Source organism: Chlamydomonas reinhardtii, chromosome 2 (genome assembly GCF_000002595.2).
Source record: "Chlamydomonas reinhardtii strain CC-503 cw92 mt+ chromosome 2, whole genome shotgun sequence".
Classification (NCBI taxonomy): domain Eukaryota; kingdom Viridiplantae; phylum Chlorophyta; class Chlorophyceae; order Chlamydomonadales; family Chlamydomonadaceae; genus Chlamydomonas; species Chlamydomonas reinhardtii.
Window position 1 is genome coordinate 1,765,013 of NC_057005.1, and position 22,893 is coordinate 1,787,905.

The 22,893-nt window shown below is 65.1% G+C and overlaps 3 protein-coding genes across 4 annotated transcripts; 2 read left to right on the forward strand and 1 right to left on the reverse strand.

Annotated features, from left to right (window-relative positions):
• Positions 1 to 40: 40 nt before the first annotated feature.
• CHLRE_02g086650v5 (uncharacterized protein) lies at positions 41 to 8,872 on the forward strand. The gene is made up of 25 exons (XM_043059345.1): positions 41 to 447; positions 588 to 737; positions 854 to 909; positions 1,048 to 1,129; positions 1,268 to 1,402; positions 1,619 to 1,758; positions 1,983 to 2,177; positions 2,376 to 2,587; positions 2,700 to 2,947; positions 3,151 to 3,265; positions 3,425 to 3,564; positions 3,808 to 3,894; positions 4,160 to 4,309; positions 4,480 to 4,567; positions 4,720 to 4,879; positions 5,051 to 5,231; positions 5,419 to 5,641; positions 5,838 to 5,929; positions 6,098 to 6,207; positions 6,389 to 6,593; positions 6,861 to 6,953; positions 7,152 to 7,299; positions 7,472 to 7,580; positions 7,786 to 7,915; positions 8,144 to 8,872. The coding sequence occupies exons 1-25, from the start codon at positions 280 to 282 to the stop codon at positions 8,336 to 8,338; spliced, it is 3,612 nt and encodes a 1,203-aa protein (XP_042926979.1). The 5' UTR covers positions 41 to 279; the 3' UTR covers positions 8,339 to 8,872.
• A 304-nt stretch (positions 8,873 to 9,176) lies between these two features.
• CHLRE_02g086700v5 (uncharacterized protein) lies at positions 9,177 to 14,470 on the reverse strand. The gene is made up of 12 exons (XM_043059346.1): positions 13,866 to 14,470; positions 13,449 to 13,581; positions 13,065 to 13,110; positions 12,699 to 12,887; positions 12,320 to 12,469; positions 11,952 to 12,151; positions 11,635 to 11,722; positions 11,307 to 11,423; positions 10,784 to 11,137; positions 10,346 to 10,537; positions 10,002 to 10,184; positions 9,177 to 9,805 (listed from the first exon to the last, which is right to left on the reverse strand). Exons 1-12 carry the CDS (start codon positions 14,380 to 14,382, stop codon positions 9,563 to 9,565), a joined length of 2,412 nt encoding a protein of 803 aa, XP_042926980.1. The 5' UTR covers positions 14,383 to 14,470; the 3' UTR covers positions 9,177 to 9,562.
• A 120-nt stretch (positions 14,471 to 14,590) lies between these two features.
• On the forward strand, positions 14,591 to 18,436 carry CHLRE_02g086750v5 (uncharacterized protein). 2 transcript variants are annotated; one of them, XM_043059347.1, is made up of 7 exons: positions 14,591 to 14,825; positions 14,911 to 14,974; positions 15,093 to 15,180; positions 15,505 to 15,617; positions 16,003 to 16,079; positions 16,351 to 16,469; positions 16,655 to 18,436. In XM_043059347.1, the coding sequence occupies exons 1-7, from the start codon at positions 14,701 to 14,703 to the stop codon at positions 17,416 to 17,418; spliced, it is 1,350 nt and encodes a 449-aa protein (XP_042926982.1). In that variant the 5' UTR covers positions 14,591 to 14,700; the 3' UTR covers positions 17,419 to 18,436. The 2 variants fall into 2 exon arrangements, with proteins under 2 accessions (XP_042926982.1, XP_042926981.1); XM_043059348.1 differs by having other exon boundaries at positions 16,658 to 18,436.
• The last annotated feature ends 4,457 nt before the right edge of the window (positions 18,437 to 22,893 follow it).

Below are 22,893 nucleotides of genomic sequence, written 5' to 3' on the forward strand. Positions count from 1 at the left end.
ACCCTGCTTTAGAGTATTGGCCCGCTCGCAGGATTGTACACTTATACAACGCAAGCTCAACGACCTGACTTTGCGACCAATAGTGACAGCCAGCATCCCGCACTCCCCGCTACCGCCTTTCCCTGTGCAACGAGCGCTGGTTCTATGACAGTAGCCTACCTACACAACGTTTGTGCTCTTGTATAGGGTTGAGGGGCCCTTTGCTGCAAGACTCGCAAGCTAGGCGAGCGGGCTCGCTCACTTGCGCCCTTCAGGCAGCTGCAACAAAAGCTAATCACCATGTACATTCAACAGCTTGACATTGACGGCTTCAAGTCGTATGCAAACCATGTCACCCTTAACAATTTCGACCGGTCCTTCAATGCCATCACGGGCCTCAACGGTAGTGGCAAATCCAACATCCTGGACTCCATCTGCTTCGTCCTGGGCATTAAGAAGCTTGAACAGGTGCGAGGGGTGCCCTGTGGCGACGCTAATGCGCTGTAAGGCCTTCCGGGGCCTGGCAGGTGGCACCAGGGAGCAGGAGGAGCCGGCGATGGCGTTTCTCTGCCCGCCAACCAAGCAGGGACTGATCCATGGCCCCGCAGGTCCGCGCGCAAAACCTCCAAGAGCTGGTGTACAAGCAGGGCCAGGCGGGCATCCAGCGGGCTAGCGTGTCTATCACGTTCCGCAACGATGACCCGAAGACCGGCCCCTCCGGTTATGAGGACAAGGAGACCATTGTGGTGACGCGCCAGGTGGGCGCTAACTATGGAACCCTGAAGGTCATGCCGCTGATGTCACAGATGACACGCCAGCGCCGCTGGGTAATTATGCTGCGGGCTCAACTACCATGTTACGTAATCCGTTGCAGATTGCGGTGGGCGGGCGCAACAAGTACACCATCAACGGGCAGGCCGCAACGGAATCGTAAGATCACGCGTCTACAGTGCTCCAGCTCCGATCGGTCAGGGGGCCTGGTTGAGCACTCAGGCTACACGCAGACTGGGGCGTTGACAGAGTATGCAGCTTTGGGCTCACGTTAATGTGTGGCAATGCAATTCGCAGGCGCGTACAGGACCTGTTCCAGTCTGTGCAACTGAATGTCAACAATCCGACCTTCCTCATCATGCAAGGCCGCATCACCAAGGTACGCCTCCTCCACTAAACGCGCCAAAAGGCTTACGCATATGAAGTTGCTGCCCCTTAGCCCAATGCATCAAGAGCGTGAGGTAGCGCAAACTTCACCAGTCGTGCCGCAATTGCAACGCGCACTTGCTTGGGGCAGGTGCTTAACATGAAGCCGCATGAGATTCTGGCGCTGCTGGAGGAGGCGTCGGGCACAAAGATGTACGAGAAGAAGAAGCAGAACGCGCTGAAGACGCTGGAGAAGAAGGAGGCGAAGCTGCAGGAAATCGACAAGGTGGGGGCGGGCATCGCCAAGCGCTGGCCCGGGTCGTGGGGAGGGTGGGGCAGCGACGTGCGTCTTACCGGGTGCCTGGGGGTGGCGTAGTGGGAGTAAGGCTCAGGCGATCACCTGCCTTGCATAAAACGCAAACCACCATCCCGCTGACTGCTCAAGCTATAATGCATCGATGGTTTGTACGCCTCACGCTGCACACGCTGTGATGGCCGGCAGCTGCTCAACGAGGACATTGAGCCGGAGTTGGAGCGGCTGCGCAAGCAGTGCGGCGAGTACAACGAGTACAACACGCTCATTTCGCAGCGCGAGCGCCTGCTGCGCTTCTGCCTGGCCTTCGACCACGTGCAGTGCACGCGGTGGGTGGAGCTGGCGCTGGGACTGGGATAGGGACCGGGGCAGCGGACTGGCGGTGGGGCTGGGGCTGCAACCTGAGCACCGGCCCGTGAAGATCTGCGCCGACGAGCTGCCCGGCTGCGGGGTAAATCTCTGCTGCATCAGGGCGTGGACTATGCGGTAGCAGCATGCATGACGGTATTTGGGATGCATCGCCAGCACGGTACCGCACTGCCCGGCCGCACAGGCAGCTGGAGTCGGGCGGCTCAGAGCTGAAGCTGATGGAGGACGGCCTGACAGCCAAGGCCGCGGAGCGCGATGAGCGGCAGCGCGAGGCGGGTGAGCTGGCGGCGCAGGCCCGTGACCTGGCCACAGAGAAGGAGATCAAGGTGGGCGGCGAGATGCGGGAGCTGCAGAAGACTGTGGACGAGCTGCAGCTCAAGTGAGTGGGGGGCGAGGTGCGCCACCAGCCGTCGGCTTGCACGCGTGATGTGGCCGGGGCCCGCGGGCATGAGGGCAGGATTGACTGTCTGCACTGCTGGTGTCAAGTAGGATGTCCTTTGGGCTTTGGACAAGGAGCAGGGCAGTGTCTAAGCGGATGTGGCCTTTGGCTCCATGTGCATTTCTCGCGCCGCCGCAGGCTGTCAGCCAGCACCACGGCGCTGAAGCACAAGCAGGATGCGCTCAAGAGCGAGCAGGCGACGCTCAAAGGGCTGCAGGGCCAGGCCGCGGAGCTGGCGGCGCAGGACCTGGAGGGCGCGGTGGCGGCGGCGGCCAAGAAGCGCGACGACGCGCGCGCGGCGCTGGAGGCGGCGGATAAGGCCGTGGAGGCAGCCACACGCGAGCTAGCAGGTGCGTGGGGCAGAAGGAGGTGGCAGCTTGCGGTGAGCTTTATGGCCTGCGTCAACAACCGGTGCAATGTGTTCATGCTTGTACGGTATCCTCCTCTGCCGACACGACGTAGGCGCGGAGGCGGGCGACGGCCGCGACGAGTCCAACCGCTCTCTGCAGGAGCGGCTGGAAGACGCGCGCATGCAACAGACGGCGGCGGACGCGGCGCTGGCAGAGGCGGAGCTGTCCGTCAAGCACCTGAGCAAGCAGCTGGCGGAGCACCGCAAGTCGGCGGCGTCCAAGGAGAAGGAGGGCGCGGCGCTGAACAAGGAGCTGGACAGGAACCAGGCCAAGGTGGCGGAGTGCACCTCGCGGCTGCAGGTGAGGGGCGGGATTGGAGAGGGGGGAATGGGCGTGGCGTGCGGCGGGGTGGCACGGGCTGATACAGTAAAACATCGAGGCCGCACCGGGTAAGCGAGTTTTGATGAAAGCGCCCGGCTTGAATTGATGAAGGGAACCCCCAATCCTAACAACGCTCCACTGTGCTCTCGGCTCTGCCGCGCCCGTGTGATTTGCCCCCGCAGTCGCTGTCGTTCGACGAGGCTGCTCTGCAGCGGATGGAGGCACGCCGCAACGAGTGTCGGGGCGCGGTGCAGCGCTGCCAGGACGCAGTCAGGGGACTGGAGGGAGAGGCGTCAGGTGCGTGGCCATAACAGCTGCAGGGGAAGGGCTGGGAGGGCCGAGCCATCAGGAGTGGTGTCGGGCAGGCCGCATGAGTACTTGCGGGCGTCGGGAGGGAGCGGGTTTGCAATAGGGCACGGTCTGACTTGTCGTTACGCCCTGCCCCCGCGCCTGCAGCGGCCCGCTTCGACTACACATCGCCGTCTCGCAACTTCGACACGCGCAAGGTGCATGGCCCTGTGGCTACGCTGGTCAACGTGACCGACCCCAGCGCAGCCCTGGCGCTTGAAGTCGCAGCGGGCGGCAAGCTGCACCAGGTGTGGCGGGTTTGGGCGTTGCCGGGCTGGGCTGGGCTGGGCTAAGCTGGGCTAGGCTGAGCTGAGCTTAGCTGAGGTGGGCTGGGCTTGGCAGGGCAGGTCAGAAGTCGCCAGAGGGAATGGGGAAGGGCCTGGCCGTTTGATCGGTAAAAAATAGGGCTTGTGCAGCGCTGGCCGTGCTTGCACGTCGGTGGTCGTACTCCTCGACCTGCCGCCTCAGACAAGCACCCCGAACTGCTGCAGGTGGTGGTGGACGACGACGCCACCGCCAAGGCGCTGCTGCAGCACGGCCAGCTGCGCCGCCGCACCACCATCATCCCGCTCAACAAGGTAGGGGCCCCCAACCGAGGCCCGGCGCTTGCAGTGGCGTACACCGCGACCCTGGGGACGTGAGCACCCCAAACTGGGTACTGTCAGCTTCACGGAGGGACAACGAGCTGGAGTGCGGCCGCCCGGACGGCCGCAAATGTGGTAACGACTTCGTCCGCAGTCTTCAGTGCATCCTGTACCGCTTTTCCAAACATCCCTGCAACCCCCCTTCTAGCACTGCCTGTAACTGAGCGCTATTGCATGTTGCTGCCCCGCCGCTGCCCAGGTCAACTACCCCACCATGAGCCCCGCGGTGCTGGAGGCAGCCAACCGGCTGAGCGGCGGCAAGGCGCGGCCGGCGGTGGACTTCCTGCAATACGACCCCCGGGTGGCGCCCGCGGTGCAGTACGCCTTTGGCAACGTGTTCATTTGCCAGGTGCGGTGCGCAGGCCGTGTTGCAGGCAGGAGCCGAGCCGGGGCGGCCTCTGACGTTTTGGATGCTGAAGAACAAGACTGTGCCGTGGGGCACTACTTGTGATACGGAGGCTCGCGTGGTTATAGCTGGAGCATTCAGGTGCTGTGTGTTGTTGTATGTGCGTGGTGCAGGACGGCGGCACTGCCAAGCGCCTGGCGTTCAGCCGGGAGGTCAACATGCGCTGCGTGTCGCTGGAGGGTGACGACTTCAACCCCGCCGGTGAGTGGCGGCGCTACAGGCACTACAGCACTGCATGGTGCAGCATCCACACACACACAGGGATCGTTGCACCAAGCAGGGATTGTTTGCACAGCGAGCACGGCCCCGAGCAATGTCCCGGCGGGCGACTGTCGCGACTCTCTAACCCGCAGGCACGCTGACGGGCGGCAGCCGCGGTAACCGCACCTGCCTCCTCGCCAAGCTGTCGGAGCTGAGTGCGGCGCGCGGCGTCCTGGCACAGCACGAGGCGGCGCTGGCGGAGGTGGAGACGCAGCTGCGGGCCATGGATGCGGCGGCGCGCGACCACGCCGAGTGAGCCATTTCGTTTCTGCATCTTGAAGCTTTTGCATCAAGCGGTGTGCTGCGTGCATTTGCGGTTTAACATCAACCGGGGGTGCCATGTGCACTGCACGCGTTATATGGTAGACAGGTGCGACCACTGACGCGCTGTTTCCTCTGTGACTTGTGACCTGGCTTTTATAGGTGCAGCAAGGAGTTGGAGCTGGCGCAGCACGGCTTGGAGCTGGCACGAAAGCGGCTCGCCGGCAGCGAGGCGGCGCAGCTGGTGGCGGCGGCGGACGCGACCGAGGCGCAGCTGGCGGCGGCGAACGAGGCTGGCAAAGCGGCGGCAGCCCGCAAGAAGGAAATGGTGGACCAGGCCAAGGTGCGTGTGGACGCGCGCTCGTGTGTTACGGTGCAGCTGCTACATTTGCGGTAGCGCACCCGTACTCAGCAGTGTCGCCTCATCAATCTGGAGCTCAATCGCAAACAGCTCTTCAGGATATATCATATGCAGCGCTATGCATTACCGAGTCCAATCCCTCCTCGGCGCTCGCACGCTTCTTCGACAGGCTTTGGAGCGGGAGATCCGCGACTTTGACAAGGACCGCGGCGCGCGCATCAAGGCGGCACAGGACAAGCTGAAGAAGGCCAAGGCCGCGGCGGAGGCAGGCCGCAAGGCCCTGCGCGCCGCCGAGAGCGCGCTGGCAACAGCGGAGGCGGAGCGCGACGCGGCGGGCGGCGAGAACGAGGCGCTGGTGAAGCAGATCGAGGCGGTGCAGCAGGCCGTGGCGGGTGCGTGGATGTGGAATGTGGCCAGCGCGGGGCGGTGGTGTCACGGGCGAAAGGGCTTTGGGACGGAACCCTGCCCGGTATGGCCCCCGGCGTGCGTGTCGTCCTGCCCTCCACGTGCATGGCCGTGTCTTAGAAAGGACGGCGGGAGGAAACGCGCAGGGCTGTGTTTGACCTTATGTGTGATGCTGCACTGCAGCCGCGGAGGCGGAGGTCTCCAAGCTGTCTGGTGAGGTGGACGCCAACAAGGCCGAGGTCAAGGCCGCGCAGGCCAAGCTGAAGAGCATCAAGGTGGGCAAATGGCGGCCGCGCGCTGCGGCATTGTACCCACGCCTTGCATGCATGTTGACGTCTTACAAGCAACCAACGGCTGACGGTCGAACGCTAAGGCGTACAACTCACATGCATGCTGCCATCTTCCGGCTCGCTTTCGCTCATGGTCTCTCATTCGCCCCTCAGGACCGGCTGTCGGAGTGTGACGGCGAGATCCGGGCGCTGGAGTCGGCCCGTGAGGCCATGGCCAAGAAGGTCGCGGAGTGCGAGTCGGAGATAAAGAAGCTGGACGCAAAGTGAGCACGCACACTGTCCTGCGTGTTTCCTTCCTGGTCATCTCTAACTTACCCTAGACCAGTGCATTGCCCTACTTGCATGGCCTGGGGTCCTGCTCAGCTAAGGGTGCTGTGAAACTCGGCCGCTCCGTACTCCATCAAACAGCAACCCCGCCTCGCCCCGCCGCCGCCCCCGCCGCAGGATCAAGCTCAAGCGGGAAAACATGTTGGTAGCCAAGGGCTGGCTGGAGCGCACGGAGAAGGAGAACGCCTGGATCGCCACGGAGAAGCGGCACTTCGGCTCAGGCGACTACAGCTTTGAGGGCGTGGACATTAACAGCATGCGCAAGGAGTTTGAGGCGGCCAAGGAGCGGAGCGAGGCGCTCAAGGGCAAGGTCAAGGCCTCGGTGAGTGGCAACGTGGCGGGGCACCGGTGCGGTGCCGGTACCCTGCAAGATGCGCTAGAGGAGGGGGCACCTGAGGAGGTTGCGTGGGTTGGCGCTGGCGGACGCACAGGCCAGGCGAGAGGCGGCTGGACACGATGCGGCGAGCAACGGCGTATGTGCGCACCCTGGACAGGACGTGGCTTCTCCGGTTCCGTGCTTTCCACCTGGTGTCGGCTGTCCGGCAGCTCGTTAACATGTACCGGCCCATGTATGTGTGTGTCTTCGTAGGTGATCAGCAAGCTGGAGGCGGCCGAGGCGGAGTGCCGCTCGCTGCAGGAGAAGCGCAAGGTGGTGAACCAGGACAAGGCCAAGCTGCACGAGGTGAGGCACACTGTGGAAGTGCCGTGGATATGGGTACTCGGGGTGCCGGCGCACACGCCTCACCTCTGGTCGCAAGTGCATGCCTAACACAACGCAGTCAACTCCGTGTATCATATGCCCACCCCATGACAACCGTTGACCCCATGTGCGCTCCCACTTCCACGGTCCTCGCACCGACCTCGTGCCAACACCGCGCAGGTGATCACCGAGCTTGACGACCAGAGCCGCAAGGCGCTGGAGCAGGTGTGGGCGCAGGTGGACCGGTCGTTCGGTCAGATCTTCTCCACGCTGCTGCCCGGCACCTCGGCCAAGCTGGAGCCCCCTGAGGGGGGCACCTACCTGGACGGTGAGAAGGCTGCCGGCGTAAAAGGCGTCGCTGCCTGACCTTGCGCGAGTGGGCACCGCCTGTGCAGACTGTCTTCATTCTTGCGGTTCCAGGGTGCTTGGGGTTCATTCGAGGCCAGGCGGGATGATGCAAGTGCTGAAGATGTTCTTGCTGTTGCGTCACCCTACCTTAGGCCTGGAGGTGCGTGTGGCGTTCGGCAGCGTGTGGAAGGAGTCGCTGACAGAGCTGTCGGGCGGGCAGCGCTCGCTTCTGGCGCTGTCGCTGGTGCTGGCGCTGTGCAGGTGTGACGCGGGCGGATTGAGGGCGGGCGAAGGTGGTCTCGACCTGCACACTTCACGGGCTACTCGGCTAGATCCCGTAATAGGACCCCCACGCACGTACTGGGAATCTCCGTGCGACGTCCAAACTCAGAGCGTCCAACTGCTCATTGCTCAATGCCGTGCCTTACCACCTGCGCACGCCGCTGGCACATCTGTTATGCTGCAGGTTCAAGCCGGCGCCCATCTACATCCTAGATGAGGTGGACGCGGCGCTGGACCTGAACCACACTCAGAACATCGGCCGCATGATCCGTGAGAACTTCCCCGAGAGCCAGTTCATTGTGGTGTCGCTCAAGGTGCGCGCGGCCGCCGGTGTGCATGCGTCCGGCTGGGTGTGGGTTGATGTTCTGTCAGCTGGGGGACGGGGCTGGTTGTTGGGGCCATGCACATACGAACGCCAAAGCATGTGCACACAACATTGTGAGGAGGGCAGGACGTGGGCGTGGGCATGCCTGGGCCTCTTTGGGGCCTCGGCATCCGCAGTACACAGTTGATCGCCTGCCCTCCTTGTTGCTCCTTGGCAGGAGGGCATGTTCTCAAACGCGAACGTGCTGTTCCGCACCAAGTTCGTGGAGGGCGTGTCCACCGTCATGCGCACCGTCACCGACACAGGCCGCAGCAACGCGGCGGCGGGGCGCGAGAACACGGCGGCGGGAGGCAAGGCGGCGGCCGCCAGGGGCGGCCGGGGCGCAGGGACTCTGCGCGATGCCAACCGGTGATGAAGCTTGGTGGCGGCACCAGGGCGGGGTGGCTGTAGCGGCAGTGGAGGCGGGGACCGCATGTGTGGAAAGAGTGGGTAGGGGTGCGGCGGCGGTGTTACGCCTGTGCATACCAGCTGCCGGCGCGTGGTGACTAGCAAGCCAAACGTGTTGCAGAGTTTTGATGACACGTCTCGGCATTGCTTTTGCGCGGTGTGCGTGTGTGAATTTCCCGGGATCCAAACGATCCGCACTGGTGGCACGGTGGTCGGCGCCAATGATATCCTTGGAGTGGGTATGACGCCTGAGGGGGCGCCTGAGGGGATGACCGACCGGGATGACCGATTGCGGGATGGCCGGTTGCGGGATGGCCTGGGATGATATTGGGTGCACGGCCCTGCCCGTGTCGATGTGGACGCGATGGGACATGGCAAGGGGCAGATTGTTGTAGGCACGTGGCTGATACAGCTGAGCCCCGAGAAACAAGTTACGCCCAACCCAGGCGTCGATCAAACATGGAAGAACGTCGCGCCCGCCTCCGTAACTGAACGTCTGAACGCAACGAACTTCCCATGACTCCGACAGGGCTCAGCTCATTTTCCAGCTAGCGGCAGCGGCCCTGGGCCCAGCAGTGTGCGGCATGCATGTGCGTAGCAGAGGGGGCGAGCAAGGCCACGTGGAGGATATGGTGACCAGCTGCTGACGTGCGCGTGCTGACAAAGCTGGCGGAGTGGCAAGCGGGTTCGTGTGCCCAACGCACTTTGGCATGAGCTAGCAACATGCCAAGCAACCGCCCGCCAATCTTGACGATGGCGCCCGCATACGTGGGGGGCCGTGGCCAGTGTGCAGCTCATGCTGCCTCACATATATGTTACAGAGTCGGTAAGCGGTCAAATAACTGGGTTCCCCTGCAATTGGCGATCTTCCGGACACGGCCACCGACCGACCGGCCGACTCAGACACTCAGCTGCTTGGAACGCCGTTGTGTGTGTGATGGGACAGGGTTCAAGGCAGGTTGGCGAGGTCCCGTAGGGTGCAGCCGATGCCCAGACCCGTAAGCAGACAGCAAACAGTTAGCAGTGGCAGAGCGGCAGTGCAACGCCGTTGTGTGCTTGAGCCCTGCTCAATTGCTGGGACCCTCCAGATTCGAACACTCCGCCGCTTGCAATGCAGCAATGTCGCGACCACGTAAACATCACGAACACTGCGAACGCTAGCACAGTACATTACACCAGTATCACCCCGCTACGACTGCGCCGGCGCTGCCGCCACCGGCTCCAGCGCAATCCGCCGCATGCCCGCCAGCGCCCTGAGCGCCGGCCCGTCCGCCGCCCCCTCCGCCAGCGCACCCCGGCCCAGCTCCGCAAACTCCTCTGGGGCGGCGCCCGCCAGCAGCTGCACCGTCAGCAGGCTGGGCGGCGGTGCCACGTGCAGGGCGCCCATGACGTTGACGAAGTACTCGACGTCCGTGGCCAACTGGCAGCCGCCCTGTGTTGTTGTGGGACACCGTCATGTGTGGGCACGATGTGTGGGCCAGTGGTGGCCAGATGCCGTCAGGTGGCGAGCACGCGTGTGCACGTGCGTACGCGTACATGTATGTCTTTATGTGCTAGCAGCATCCTATGCCCCGACCAAGCAGCCGCGGATCTCCACAAGTTCCCCAACTCTCCCGGCGCATGCGCACCTGTTGCCCCAGATCGCCGATCTTGAATATGGCGTCTGCGTACATGGCCGCCGCGCCGCTGACCGCCTTGTCCAGCCACTCCGCCGCCAGCTCCTCCCACTCGGCCGCGCCGCCGCCGCTGGCGTCTGCGCCGCCCGCCGCAGCCGTCGCCGACGTGTCGTCGCCTGTGTCGCCCATGAGAACCTGTGGGCGGGTTGCGGCAGTGCGGCAGAGTAAGGAACCACGGCATACTGCTGCTCATGGTGTCTAGGTCGGAAAAGCAAATGGGAGTGAACCCAGTCTGCTCTCATTACTGAGCTGTGGCTCCCTTGTGACTCCCCGCCCCGCGGCGTGTTCGCTCCCACCTCCAGCTGCTGCGGCATGGCCATCAGGTGGTCCCCAATGGCGGTGACGTAGGGCAGCGGGTAGGTGTTGAAGGACGGCAGCGGCGCCGCCGGATGCGCCGAGCCCTCCGCACCCTTGCGCCACTCGGGCAGCACCGGCAGCGACGCCAGCAGCGACGCCACACGCGCCAGCAACACATCGAACACCGTGGACTGCAAGCAAGCCAAGGGCAGGGGGCGTCGGACAGCATTCGGAACGAGCGCCAGCTGCCGCGCTTCCCAAGCTCCTGCCGTCTCCGCACCCTCCCTCTTGACAACGGGGGGGGGGCCTAGTCGTTGGGCTCGGGCATGAAGCAGCCACACCCCTTTCGGTCACCCCACTCCACCCGCAGACAGTCCCTGCGACCCCGTCATTACGGCATCGCTTTCCCACCCGCTGGGCCCCATCCCCACCCGCACCTGCACCGTGGCCGAGAAGCTATCCAGCGCCCCCACGCTGCCGGGCAGCACCATAAAGCGCGGGTCACTCAGGCCGGACCCCAGCTTCATCAGCTTGGCCAGTCGCTCGCCGCGGCCCGCCACCAGGCGCAGAGCCACGGGGTCCGCCTCGGCGGCGCCGCTCAGGCCGGCGGCGCCGCCAGAGGGCGCGGAGCTGGAGGCGAAGGGCGTGCCGGAGGCGGCGGCCGCCGCCGCGGCGGCGGCGGCTGGCGCCGCTCCGGACACGAGGGCTTGCAGGCGGGACACGGCGGCGGCGACGGCGGTGCGCAGTGCGGCCTCCAGTCGGCCCACCGCTGCAGACAGCTCGCGGCCGACCTGCAGAGATCCAATCCTTACGAGGTCGAACACTAGAAGGCGTAAAAAGGCGCATTGGTCACGGACAGAGCCACAGAAAGACACGCTGCCGCCGGCTCCTGCCCTCAGCACACTACACGCGGCGTGGCCGCTGCCACCCCTCGCTCGGGGGCACAGAATCCCCCCTCACCTTGATGAGCTGCAGTACGTTGGCGATGTCCTCGCCGTCCTCGGCCGCACTGGCGCCGCCCGCCGCACCGGCAGCAGCGCGCGCCTTGTGCTTCGCGCCCAGACCCGACACCGCCGACTGCCAGGCAGCGGCAAAGTGGGCAAAAAACGTGAGGAGGTGAGATGAGCGCAGGCCGCAGCTCCACCACCTGCCGTGGTGCTGGAGGCCCCCCTGCCGGCTCTGCCGCGTGCTGCCATTGCCTTGCCTGCTTCCCCCTGCCCCCTGCCCCGTGCCGCACCCGCCCTCGCACAACGCGCACCCAATCCAGCCCAGCCCCCACCGCCCCCACCTGCAGTGCCGCCAGGTACGCGGCCAGCTCGCCGTCCACCGCCTTGAGCAGCGCCCGCACCTCACTGCCGCCCGTCAGCGCGTTGCAGCTGCGGGTTCCGGTGGTAGTGGTGGTGGTGACGTGCATGGGGGCCGGCCGGCAGGCATCATCGTGTGTGCGTGTGCAAGCGTGTGCGTGCACTTGTGGAAGCAATAATTGTAGAGCCCGGCCCGCGGCCCAACGAAGCCACATCCAGTCCGGCCATTTGATAGGACACACACGCCCTCAAGCCGACATGCCCAAGCCAGCAGCACACCAGCCGCCGCACCCACACCCACCGCTCCACGGCCGCATGCAGTGCCGCAAAGGCCGGCCGGATGGATGTCGCCAGCCGAGACACCGCGCCCTCTGCCTCGTCACCCGCCGCCGCCGCCGCCGCCGCAGCGGCGGGCGGCAGCGCGGCCCTGAGGTCCGCCGCCAGCTGCGCCGCCTCCAGCTCGCCGTACGCCGCTACCTTGTCCTCAAGCGGCGCGTACACCTGATGTGGTGTGGCGTGGTGTGGTGTGGGGACATGAAGTGTGGAGACTGGAGATTGCGTGTCATGTGGAGCTGGAGCTGAGCTGAAGCTGAAGACATGTCCATTCCCTGAAGCCGCCCAGAAACCCAAAACCCATCACTCTCTTCTGAACCCCCTGCTTTCACTCACCAGCGCAATGACCTCCCTTCGCCGGCCCGTCTCCACGTCTCTCAGCAGCTCATGCAGCGCGCGGCCGAAGCCGCCCACCTCGCGAGCAAAGCCCGCCAGCGGCGCGATGTGCGTCACGGGAGCCAGCCGGTCGCGGGCGGCTTTGCTAATCTGTGGCGGGATAAGGGAGAACGAATGACACAACGGGTCCGATGCCATCGGCGCTATGGCCTTTCTTGCTTTGATCATACAGAGGTTGAGACAGTATTTATGCACGCAGGCACGTCCTCCACCCCGCCACTCCAGTTCACGGCAGCTCGCCGCGCCCCTGCACTCCTGCCTGACCTGCCTCCACCCTCACCCGCCCCCTGCCCGTGTCCTCACTGCCGACCCGCCCCACCTTTGTGAACACCGACAGGCACAGCGCCCCCAGCAACGCCGCCGCCTGGCCCGGCAGCACCGCCGCCGCCCAGCGCGCCTCCGCCTCCAGCAGCGCCAGCAGCCGCGACAGGAAGGTGGCCAGCCAGGAGGCGGCGCCCTCGGGCGCAGCAGCGCCGGCAGCCGCCACCTCCTCCCATAGCGCGTGGACCTGCGGTTGGGTGAGGTCAGGAAGCGCACAACGAAATGTCAGCGATATGGTGACGTACAAAGACAGCGTTGCAGGCGCCCGCTCAAGACCCCCGGCTTTTCTGGCTCGCTGCAAATCCGCCCATTCGCCAGCGCCCGTCCCCAGTCCTTCATGGCCATCTGGCCAGCCTGCACCCACCTTGGCCATCTTGGTGGACACGTACAAGCTCTCAATCGTGCCGTACCTGCCACGACACACACACAACCAGGCGTACGACGTACAGCATTGGCCCACTGCACAGTCACGGGTGAGGACTGCCTGGAGGAGCTGGTACGGCTTCAATCACTGCCTCCGCCAGTCGCCACTCCTAGTCAACCTTCCGCTCCGGAACGCATTCACGCGCTCCGCTCTCCACCAAACGCCGTGCCCAGCGCCGTATCGTTGCAGTCCCAGCGCCCCCTCTGGCTCGCGACTCAATACGGATTCCTCCCTGTGCCGCGCATCCGGCGCCCTCCGTTTCCTCCCCCGCCCGCGCTGCCGCCCCCGCCTTCCGCTGTCGCCCCCACCGCCCCCACCCCGCACCTGTCCACCGCCAGCAGCAGGCCGCACAGCTTGCGCATGGCCTCGTCGTCCGCGCCCCGCGCCAGCGCCTCGCCCAGGCTGCCCTCCACCTGCGTCTGCAGCCGGTCCTCCAGCGCGCGCAGCTTCTGGCGGCCTGCGTAGTCGCGTCGGGGCGGGGCGGGCGGGTCATGAGGCGATTGCCAGGGTGGCAGTGGCACACGGGTATGGCTTGGCGCTTGGTGTTGAAGGTGGGGTAAGAGGTGGTGGGTGGGGAGGTGCGCGGGGGGATGTGTGGAGTCGGGGTGGTGGCGGGGGAAGGCCCCCACTCCTTGGGAGTGTCGCAATGGTGTGTTGGCGCGCAACAGCCAACGCAGCCTGAACAGACCACCTGGCAAATACACGCGCACTGCCGGTCCCCGCCGCACGCTGGCGCCTCACCCGCGCGGAACTCGGGCACGTCGCCCACGAGGCTGAGGCTGCGGCGCATAGACGCCAGGATTTCAGCCACCTTGGGCAAGTCGCCGGCGGCAAAGACCTCCTCCACCTTGACAAACAGCCCCGATAGCTCCGTTGCCTCCTTCAAGGAGTTGCAGGCGTTCTCCATGTTCGCTTTGACCAGGTGCAGCTGCGAGATGTGCTCCACGCTGCCGCGCGCGTCCGTGGCGTCGCGCTGCACGCTCCCTGCCAGCACCTGGACCTGATCCTGCATTCCCTGGATGTCGCCCTGGAGGCGGTAAATCTCCTGGATAGCAAAGGGTATCCGACGCATAGCCTGTGCGCTGTTGTCGCTGAGCGTGGCCTCAATATCCTCCGCGTTTAGCTGCAGGCGCATTTCCAGCTCCGCGAGGAACTTCTCAAGCGGCTCATCCGTTGCTTTGTTATTGCACGCATTGTTAATCCAGGAGATAGGGTCAAAGCCGTCCTCCCCAAATGCTTCGTTGAGGATATCGGCCATTTTGGCGCAGTTGGTCTCCGCACTCCGTGTTGAGTTCTCCTACTTCATGACTAGTACTTGGTGCCGAGGGGGATAGTAAACGAGCGAGGGGTTGGCGAGGGGTAAAACATGTGAGCAGAACTAATTGCTTCGGTTGGGGTCGCATGGGTTCTTCTTCTCTGCAGGTGTCAAACTTACTGCTGTACTTTGTATCATACTTCAGAGACAAGAACTTAGAAGCACTGTGCCTGTATGCCTGCTTTGCGAGTCGTTTCCACAAAACTTCTTTCGCCTGCGTGCAAGAGCATTAATGGACCTTTAAATTTCTACTTGGACAGCATGGCGGCAATCAGTAGCAATGGACTCTACCGCACGCGGACGCACTTCGCCGTGGAGCTGCACCCAAGCACTGTTTCCGACGTGTTGGGCGGCGTCAAGGAGCAGCTAAACGCTCATCTACTTAGGTGTGTGCAGCAAGCTTCAATTTTCCCTCGCAGTGGAGCCGTCGCGCCGCCGAGTCTTGACGTGCAATCGGCGACCTGCTTGCAGATACGTCGACGAGTTCGAGGGAGTGCTTGTGGCCTATTCAAATGTGCAGATTCTCACAAAGCAGGTGCGAACGAGCCGGTCAGCCCAAACTGGTCACCAGCATGCACTGCGTGCGCCGCCCAAAGGCCGCGACGCTGTCAATTAGACTACAAACAGTGCGCATTTCATTCTCGTGCGTGCAGCCTGTCATCCACCCGTACTTCCCCTACTTCCACCTCGACGTGCGGGCGGACGTGCTGCTCTTCAAGCCATCGCCCGGCATGACTCTGGGTAAGGTCGGCACCGGCTGCACCGCTGCGGGCAGGGCACAAGTGGCCAGCACTCGGAAGGAGGCGGGTACCAGCAATGACAGGGTTACAGGCTAGGGGTATGGCGATCGCGCGTCTGTCCATGAGAGACAGCTGCAGGCTCGACGTGTGGGGTTGGGGGCTGGTGGATGCTCCCCGACTTCTCCTCCGCCGGCCTGCCACACGGCCACATGTCTGCCTCCAGACGCCGCAGCCGCCGCCTTCCTGACCCTGCTCCCCCCTCTGCTCCTCCTCCTCCGCCTCCTCTCCTCCTCCTCCTCCTCCCCTGCCCGCCTCCCCTTCGCAGTGGCTCGTGTGAACCACCTGGGCGAGGACTACATCAGCGCCCTGGCCCTGGGCGTGTTCAACGTCACCATACCCACACGGGCCGTCATGCCGGAGCTGCACTTCCTCCGAGAGGTGGGGCGGCGCGGGTGTGGTTAGGTTGAGGGGCAGGAAGGGCAGGGAGAGTAGGGGCGGCAGGGAGGGCAGGGAGGGCAGGAAGAGCGGGGCACGAGCATTACGTCACAAGGTGTGAGGAGTTCGGGGCGTGGGCTTGCGACTTCGCGGCACAGGTGTGGGGAACACTGCAGGTGGGAGGCTGCATGAACATGGTGTGAGGGGGGCGCGGGGCGGGGGCTCCTCGGGCTCAGGCGGGGCTGCGGGAGGCCGGCAAGGTAGCAAGCAGGCAGGTGACAGCTGCAGCACGTCAGTTGCCCAGGCGCCATGCAGAGACGGGGAGGCCCCGGTGGGGCGCGTCATAAGTCATGACGGTGTCATCCGCACCTGTGTGTGGCGCGCGCAGGAAAACAAGTGGATTCACAAGGTCACGCCGCAGCACCAGATCCACGAGCACAGCTACATCGTGTTCCGAGTGGAGGAGTGAGTGGCGGCGGCGCGGGGGGCAATGGGGCATGCGGCGTGGGGTGGCCGAAGGGGGTGGTGGGCAGGAGGTCAGGCATGCAAGCAGCAGGCAGCATGCCACTTGCACCCGTCTGTGGCGTGTCGGGTGCAGCTGGCAGACCTCAGAAGGGCATGCGTGATGACCCGGGAGTCCGACTCGTAACAATTAGTCCGGCCTCTCCAACCCCGACATGGCTATCCCAACCTGCGCCTCCCCTCTGCCGCCTTCTTCTCTCCTCTCCGCCCCCAGTGTCAAGGACAACGGCGGCTTCTTCCAGATCAGCGGCTCCATGCGGGAGCCCGCCACCGGCGCCGCGGACTTCCTGCACCCGGGCGTGCAGCTGCCGGAGCCGCCGGCGGGGTGGCCGGGTGAGTGGGACGGGGCGGAGGGGCCACAGGGGGTGCAGGGGAGGACTGGAGGGCAGGACTGGTGAGGCTGAAGGGGTTCGTTTGCGCACCAGCGTGAAGCTGCGGTGGTGGCTGCGCCAATCGCCGGGCGCCAAACATGACACGTCTCGCTGAAGCTCCCGCTTTCCCTGACACAACCCCTGCAGCAGACCCGGTTGCCTCTCCACGCGAGGACGAGGACGGGGATGTGGTCATGGGTGGCGAGGGCGCGACGCCGTCGGGGCGGGGGCTGGCGGCGCTAGCTGCCGCTACTGCAGCGGTGGCGGCAGCAAATGGCAAGCCGGCACATGGGAGCAAGGAGAGGCACGGCAAGGAGGGGAAAGACGGAAAGGGCAGCAAGCGGGAACACGGGGCGGATGGCGAGGCTGCGGCGAAAAAGCGGAGAAAGACGGACGCGGGCGCAGTCCCGGTTGGGGAGGCGACGCCAGGAGCCGCGGCGGCGCCGGCTGCGGCAGCAGTAGCAGCAACGGCCGCAGCAACACCAGCGGCAGCGGCAGCCGGGCCAGACTCGACGAAGGAAAAGAAGGACAAGAGCGAAAAGAAGAAGGAGAAGGAGGAGAAGAAGGAGAGGGAGGAGAAAAAGAAGGAGAAGGCGGCCAAGAAAAAGGAAAAGGAGGAGAAGAAGAAGGGCAAGGCGGTGGCGCCGGCGCTGTCTGCGCCGCCGCAAGTCGGTGCGGCGACAGCAGCCGGAGCTGTGCCGTCAGCGGCGGGGCCCGCGCACACCACCGGGGCGGTGGCGAACGGCGGTGCGGTGACCGCGGCGACGCCACAGATAGCCACCGCAAACGGTGTGACGCCCGTGGCAGACGCGTCTAAGAAGAAGGACAAGAAGGATAAGAAGGAAAAGAGCGGAAAGAAGGAGAAGAAGGAGAAGTCCAGTAGGAAGGAGAAGAAGACGGCAAGCGGGTAGCGTCTGTTACTTGAGGACGGTCCACTTGACGTGGTGGGGTTCGAGGCGATGCTGTAATCATGAGGGCTCATTGCGTTAGTTAGGCATTTGACCATTGCCCCCAGAAAGGCACAGCGGGCGTGTGGGGAGCCACTTCTGTGCATGCCGTATGCTGCAGGGACGGCATAGGCAGGCATGCGGCACAGGTGCATTGTCGTGCGGTGTAGCATGACGGGACCTGGTGGTGGACTAGACTAACAAGACGGGACTTGATTACACGGGACTTGACACACGTGTGGTGCTTCCGACATGTGCGGCTTACGATGGCGGTTGTGGGACACCGACCGCGTGTGACAAGCGCTTACGGATAGCTGGAGCGAGACGAACAGGCAGACGCAGGATGTGTGCAGCAGTGAGATGTGTGACCTCTGGGTAGGTGTGACCTGAGCCCAGCTCACTTCTTGGGCAGGCCGGCAACAACGAACGCGGCATGCGCTGTGCCGCAGTTGATGCAGCTGGCAAGGTGCCACACCCCACCACAGCAGCGGTGACGGGCGTTGGGTGTCATGTGTGGAAGCTCAGGATGTGCGCGTCATAATGTGTTTGGTGCGATGCAGCGGATACGGCACGCAGGGTGTGTTTGAATGGGTATGTATCGGTTGGGGTGAGGAGTCAGGAACCTCAGCTGGGTGACTGGGTGAGCACCATGGCGAACATCTCAATTCTCGAGCCACGCCGGCCACGCACGCAACTTTGTACAACGCAAGCAGGACGCAAGCTTGCCACCGTCGATTCGTCATGTTGTGACTCGCCCAGCCAGGTGCTAGCTACTGTGCATACGGCTTTTCACACTGGCAAGCACTGGCCATACTGTCAGTCTGTCACGCCATATACGGCGAGTTCGCGTGCCCCGCGGGTTCTGTACCAGTAAACGCTTTTGTAGCATGAGACTGCGGCAGTCACGTATTGCGATAGGTCTGGATAGTTAATCGCTGGCTACCGTCCCCTCCTTTCCGAGCATTAATGAGGCACATCTGTATTGCCCCCGGGGGAGACGCCAACATAAGGGCGGGGGGGCGGTGTAGGTGGATGTGGGAGGCGCACTCGCATGCATCAGGTGCACGCGGCAACGCTACGTGTGCCAGCACGCGTGTACATTCCGAGTCCGTTGTCTCTCCGTCCTTACGCGGGCAACGGGCACCCCGGCGGCGGCCGAGGCCGGGGCGGCCGCGGCGGCGGCCGCGGCAGCGGGCGTGAGTGGCACGATGACCGCCGTAGAGGCCACCGCTGCGGCGGGCGTGGAGCCGGCCTCGCCGCCGGCCGCGCCGGTGTCAACGGCGGGCTTGGGTGGCATCGTGGGCCCGGCGGTCCTGCCCGCGGGGTGGAGCAGCGACGGTGGTGTGGGTGATGAGGGCCTGGCGGGCGGCGTCGGGCAGGGGCTGCTGGGGGATGCGGAGACAGCGCCGGATGTCAACGCGAAGCTGCTGTGTCAGGGCCGGCGGGGCGGTCCTGGCGACTTCATGGACGTTAGCTCGGTCGCCCCGCCCGGGGGCAGGCAGCAGTAATGCGGCGGCCGAAGCAGGCCGCTCCGGGGCCCCGGCCCTTGCGGGTGGGGTCGCATAACGTGCGGGGGCTGCGGAAGCGGGTGCCCCACCTGGGGTGCTCGCGCCTGCACGCCCTGCTGAGCTGCTGGGAGCGGCAGCACCTGGATGTGGTGTGTCTCCAAGAGACGCACGTTCTTGACTCGGACATTGACCTTGTCACGGCGGACCTGGCGGCAGCCGCTCAGCGGCTGCATGCACGCGAGTGGACGGCGTGGTGGGCGCCGGCCCAGAAGCCGGAGGGCCGTCGTGTTACTGGCGGCACGGCCATCCTCATTCGGTCGAGCCTTCTGCAGCAAGGCGCCATGGTGCTCCCTGGCGGCGCAGCTGCCGTGTCGGTGGCGGACGGCGCGTGGGCGGGCCGCGGTGTTAGTTTGCAGTTGCAGTGGGGTGGCCACACCTTCACGCTGACGTCAGCCTACTTTCCCCTGGCATCCACAGCACAGCAGGCTTTCATTCGTGAGTGGGTGGGCCTGCGGGCGTCGGGCTCGGGCGAGCACCTCCTAGCAGCTGACTTCCACTTTGTGGCAGATGTGGCGCTAGACACAGTCACTGGCCGGGCGCGCAGCGACGGACCCGCAGCCGCCGCGCTGGCGGCGGCGTGCCCTGGCCTCATTGACGTGTTACGGCGGCGCCACCCGGCTCGCCGCGTGTGTACCTTCTTCCACCCCCACGGGGCGAGTCGGCTGGACCGCATCCTGTGCAGCGGCGGCCTCGAACCGCAGGTCCTGGAGTGCGGCGTCGCCGCCGGGGTGCCCTCCGATCACATGCTGGTGACGGTTGCCCTTGCGGCGTCGCCTGAAGCCGCGCCACCCGCTCGGAGCCTGCCCAGGGCCCACCTCGGTTTCCGGGACTTCAAAGACTTGGATCGTGACTACCGTGCCTGGCTGGGTACGGCCCTGGCGGCACGCCCTACTGATCCTGTTGAGCTGCTGGAATGGTGGCCGGCCCTTAAACGGGCTGCCGCCACGTCCGCCAACCGCCTGAGCCGGGAAGCTGTTACGAGGCGTGTGGCCGCCAGCCAGCGGGAGGCGGCCGCGCTTGAGGCGGCGGCAGCAGCAGCCGCCGCGGTGGAGGCTGGCGGTGATGTGCAGGTGGCGGCGCAGGCGGCCGTGCGTGCGCGATGCACGGCGGCGGAGGCCGCCGTGGCCGCGGCCGCCGGCGCGGCGCGACGTACGCGCCACGCGTGGCTAGCTGCGTGGCGGCGAGAAGCCCTGCCCTCTCCTCACGCGCATGCTGCGGCCGGCGGGTGGGCCGCGCGTGATTGCCAAGTTGAAACAGCCCGATGGCACCACTACATCCGACCCCACGGTCATGGGGCAGGTGATGGCGCGGTACTGGAGGGACGTCAGTGCCGCGGCGCCGCCCGCTCCAGACGCCCGCACGCAAGTCCTGGATGCGCTGCAACAGCACGGGCGCCGGTGTACAGCCGAAGAGGCGGATCAGCTGGCTCGGGTTGCGGTCTCGGCGGCGGAGGTGCGCGCGGCGCTAGCCGCTGCGCCGGCTGGGCGCGCGGCGGGCCCTGACGGCCTACCGGTGGAGTTATACCAACACTATGACAGTGAATTTGCGCCGGTCCTAGCGGATGTGTTTACGGCGGTGGGGGAGGGGGCTGGGGTGCCTGACGGGCTCCTGGATGGCGTGTGGTCTTTCTTCTTTAAGTCGGGCGACCCTACCGAGCCCTCTAATTATCGCCCCATCACGCTGACGGATACCGATTACCGCACCCTTGCCCGGGTGTTGTGCTTGCGACTGCAACCGGTGTTTGGGCGTATCATTGACCCTGAGCAAACTGCGTTTCTGACGGACCGTCGCATTGCCGATAACGTCCTCTTGCTCCAACTTACTCCTGGCCTGTTGAAAGCCGCCAAAAAGGCACCGGCTGTGGTGGCCTTCCTAGACTTTTACAAGGCGTATGATACGGTGGACCGCTCTTTTCTGCTCGCGTGTCTGGAGCGCATGGGCGTGGGGGCGGGCTTTCTTACGTGGGTGTCCCGCCTGTTAACTGATACGCGTGGGGCGGCGTTGGTGAATGGACGTGTGTCAGGATGGGTGCCGTTGATGGCGGGCGTGCGGCAGGGCTGCCCGTTGGCTCCTTTGCTCTACCTCGCTGTGGCACAAGCCCTCCTGTCATGGCTACGCAGCCGGGGGCATGGTGTGCTCGCTAACCTTGCGTCGGTGCTGGCGTCCCAGTATGCGGATGATTGCACGCCGTTTCTAGAGGGGTTTCAGGCGGTGCCGGGGTTCCTGGCGGACATGGATGTGTTTCGGCGGGCGTCTGGACAACGCTTAAACATGACTAAAGTTGTACTGATGGTGATGGGGACGGTCGGCGGTGCTGGCGCCCTGCCGGCCGGCATGGCTGGCCCGCCCCTGCCCCCTGGCTGGCGTGTGGTGCCGGCGGCCAAGTCACTAGGGGTGCATTACGGGGATTGGGGCGCACTCTCCCCACCAGTTACGTTTGAGGCCGTGTTGGGGGTGCTGAGCAATATCGCGCGCATGCCCGTGTCCATGTTTGGTCGGGCGGCCGCGGCGTCGGCTTATGCTTTGGGCAAGGTCCTGTATCATTTGGAATTTGCGGGTCTTCCCCAGCTGTACGTTGTTGACCGGCTGCTAGCCAGGGTAGCGGCGGTGGTGGATCGGCGACTGTCGCCGGCCCAGTTTGATGCCAACCCCCATGCACGCCCGCCTGGCCTCTCCATTGAACTTATGCAACTGCCTCCGGCGGTGGGGGGGGCGGGCCTGTTGCCGCTGGTGCCGCATGTGAAAGCGCGGCAAGCCGGTCTCGCGGTACGGTGTGTGTTGGGTGTGTGCGGTCTGCTGCCGTACGTGCCCCCGTGGACCCGGGTCGCGGCGGCGTGGCTGCGCCAGGTGCACCCGGCGGCAACGCCCCTGCGTTTGTTGGTGCGGGGGGCCGCGGACCGTGTGCTGAATAAGCCGCTCACCCCGGCGGGCAAGCCATTTGCGCGCCTGCTGAAAGCCATGACTGAATTGCCCGCGGTTACTCTTGTGGCGCCGCCCGAGCCGGGCGCGTGGGTGAGTCATGTGCCGTTGTGGGCTAACCCGGCGCTGTGTGAGGACGGCCGCACGTGGGAAGTGGCTTTCGCGGATTTGTTCGCTCTGCCGGGACTGGCGTGTGTGGGCCAGCTGGTTGCAGCGCATGACGGCCTGAACGAACTGCGGCAGGCATTGACACGCCCTTGGGCGGAGGGCTCCCGGTCTGGTGAAGCGTGTGGGGAAATGTATGTGACTGCTGTGTGGCGGCGGGTGCTGCACTGGAGCACGCGGGCGCGCCTGCCGTCGCCCCTGCCGGGGCCGGCGTCGCCTCAAGAGGCGGCCGACCGGTTTGCGGCGGCGGTGGCCCTTCTTCCCGCTGGCTGGGCTGCCGCCGCGCGTGCGGCCCAGCTGGCTCGGGGGCCTGCCGCCGCGCTGCCGCTCCCGGTGGCCGACGTCGTGAGTGCTACGGCGGAGTCGGTGCAACGGGTGGTGCGGGGACTTGGATGGTTGCAGTGCGGGGGGCCGCCCATCCTGCTCACTGCCTACACGGTGAAGGCGGGGACCGTGCTACAAATGGCTCCACAGTTAGCCGCCCTGAAGGCTAAGCATTTGCAGTATGTGTGCGATGCGGGTGTGTCGGGGGTGGGGGCTGCCCTGGCGGCGGGGGCCTTCGTGTGCACCTTGGCCCGCTTGTGGTCGCTGAAATGGGAGAATCATCATAAGGAAGCACTGTGGCGTGTGGCCGCCAACGCTTGCTGGGCGTTTCCACGGCATGCTAGCGAGCGGGCGCGAGGCGTTACTGTTGACCCGTGTTGGGCGTGTGGGGTTGACATGCAGGATGGGGACCGGCGTCACTGGTTTTGGGACTGCACTGTTGCGCTGTCACTTCGGGAAAGTA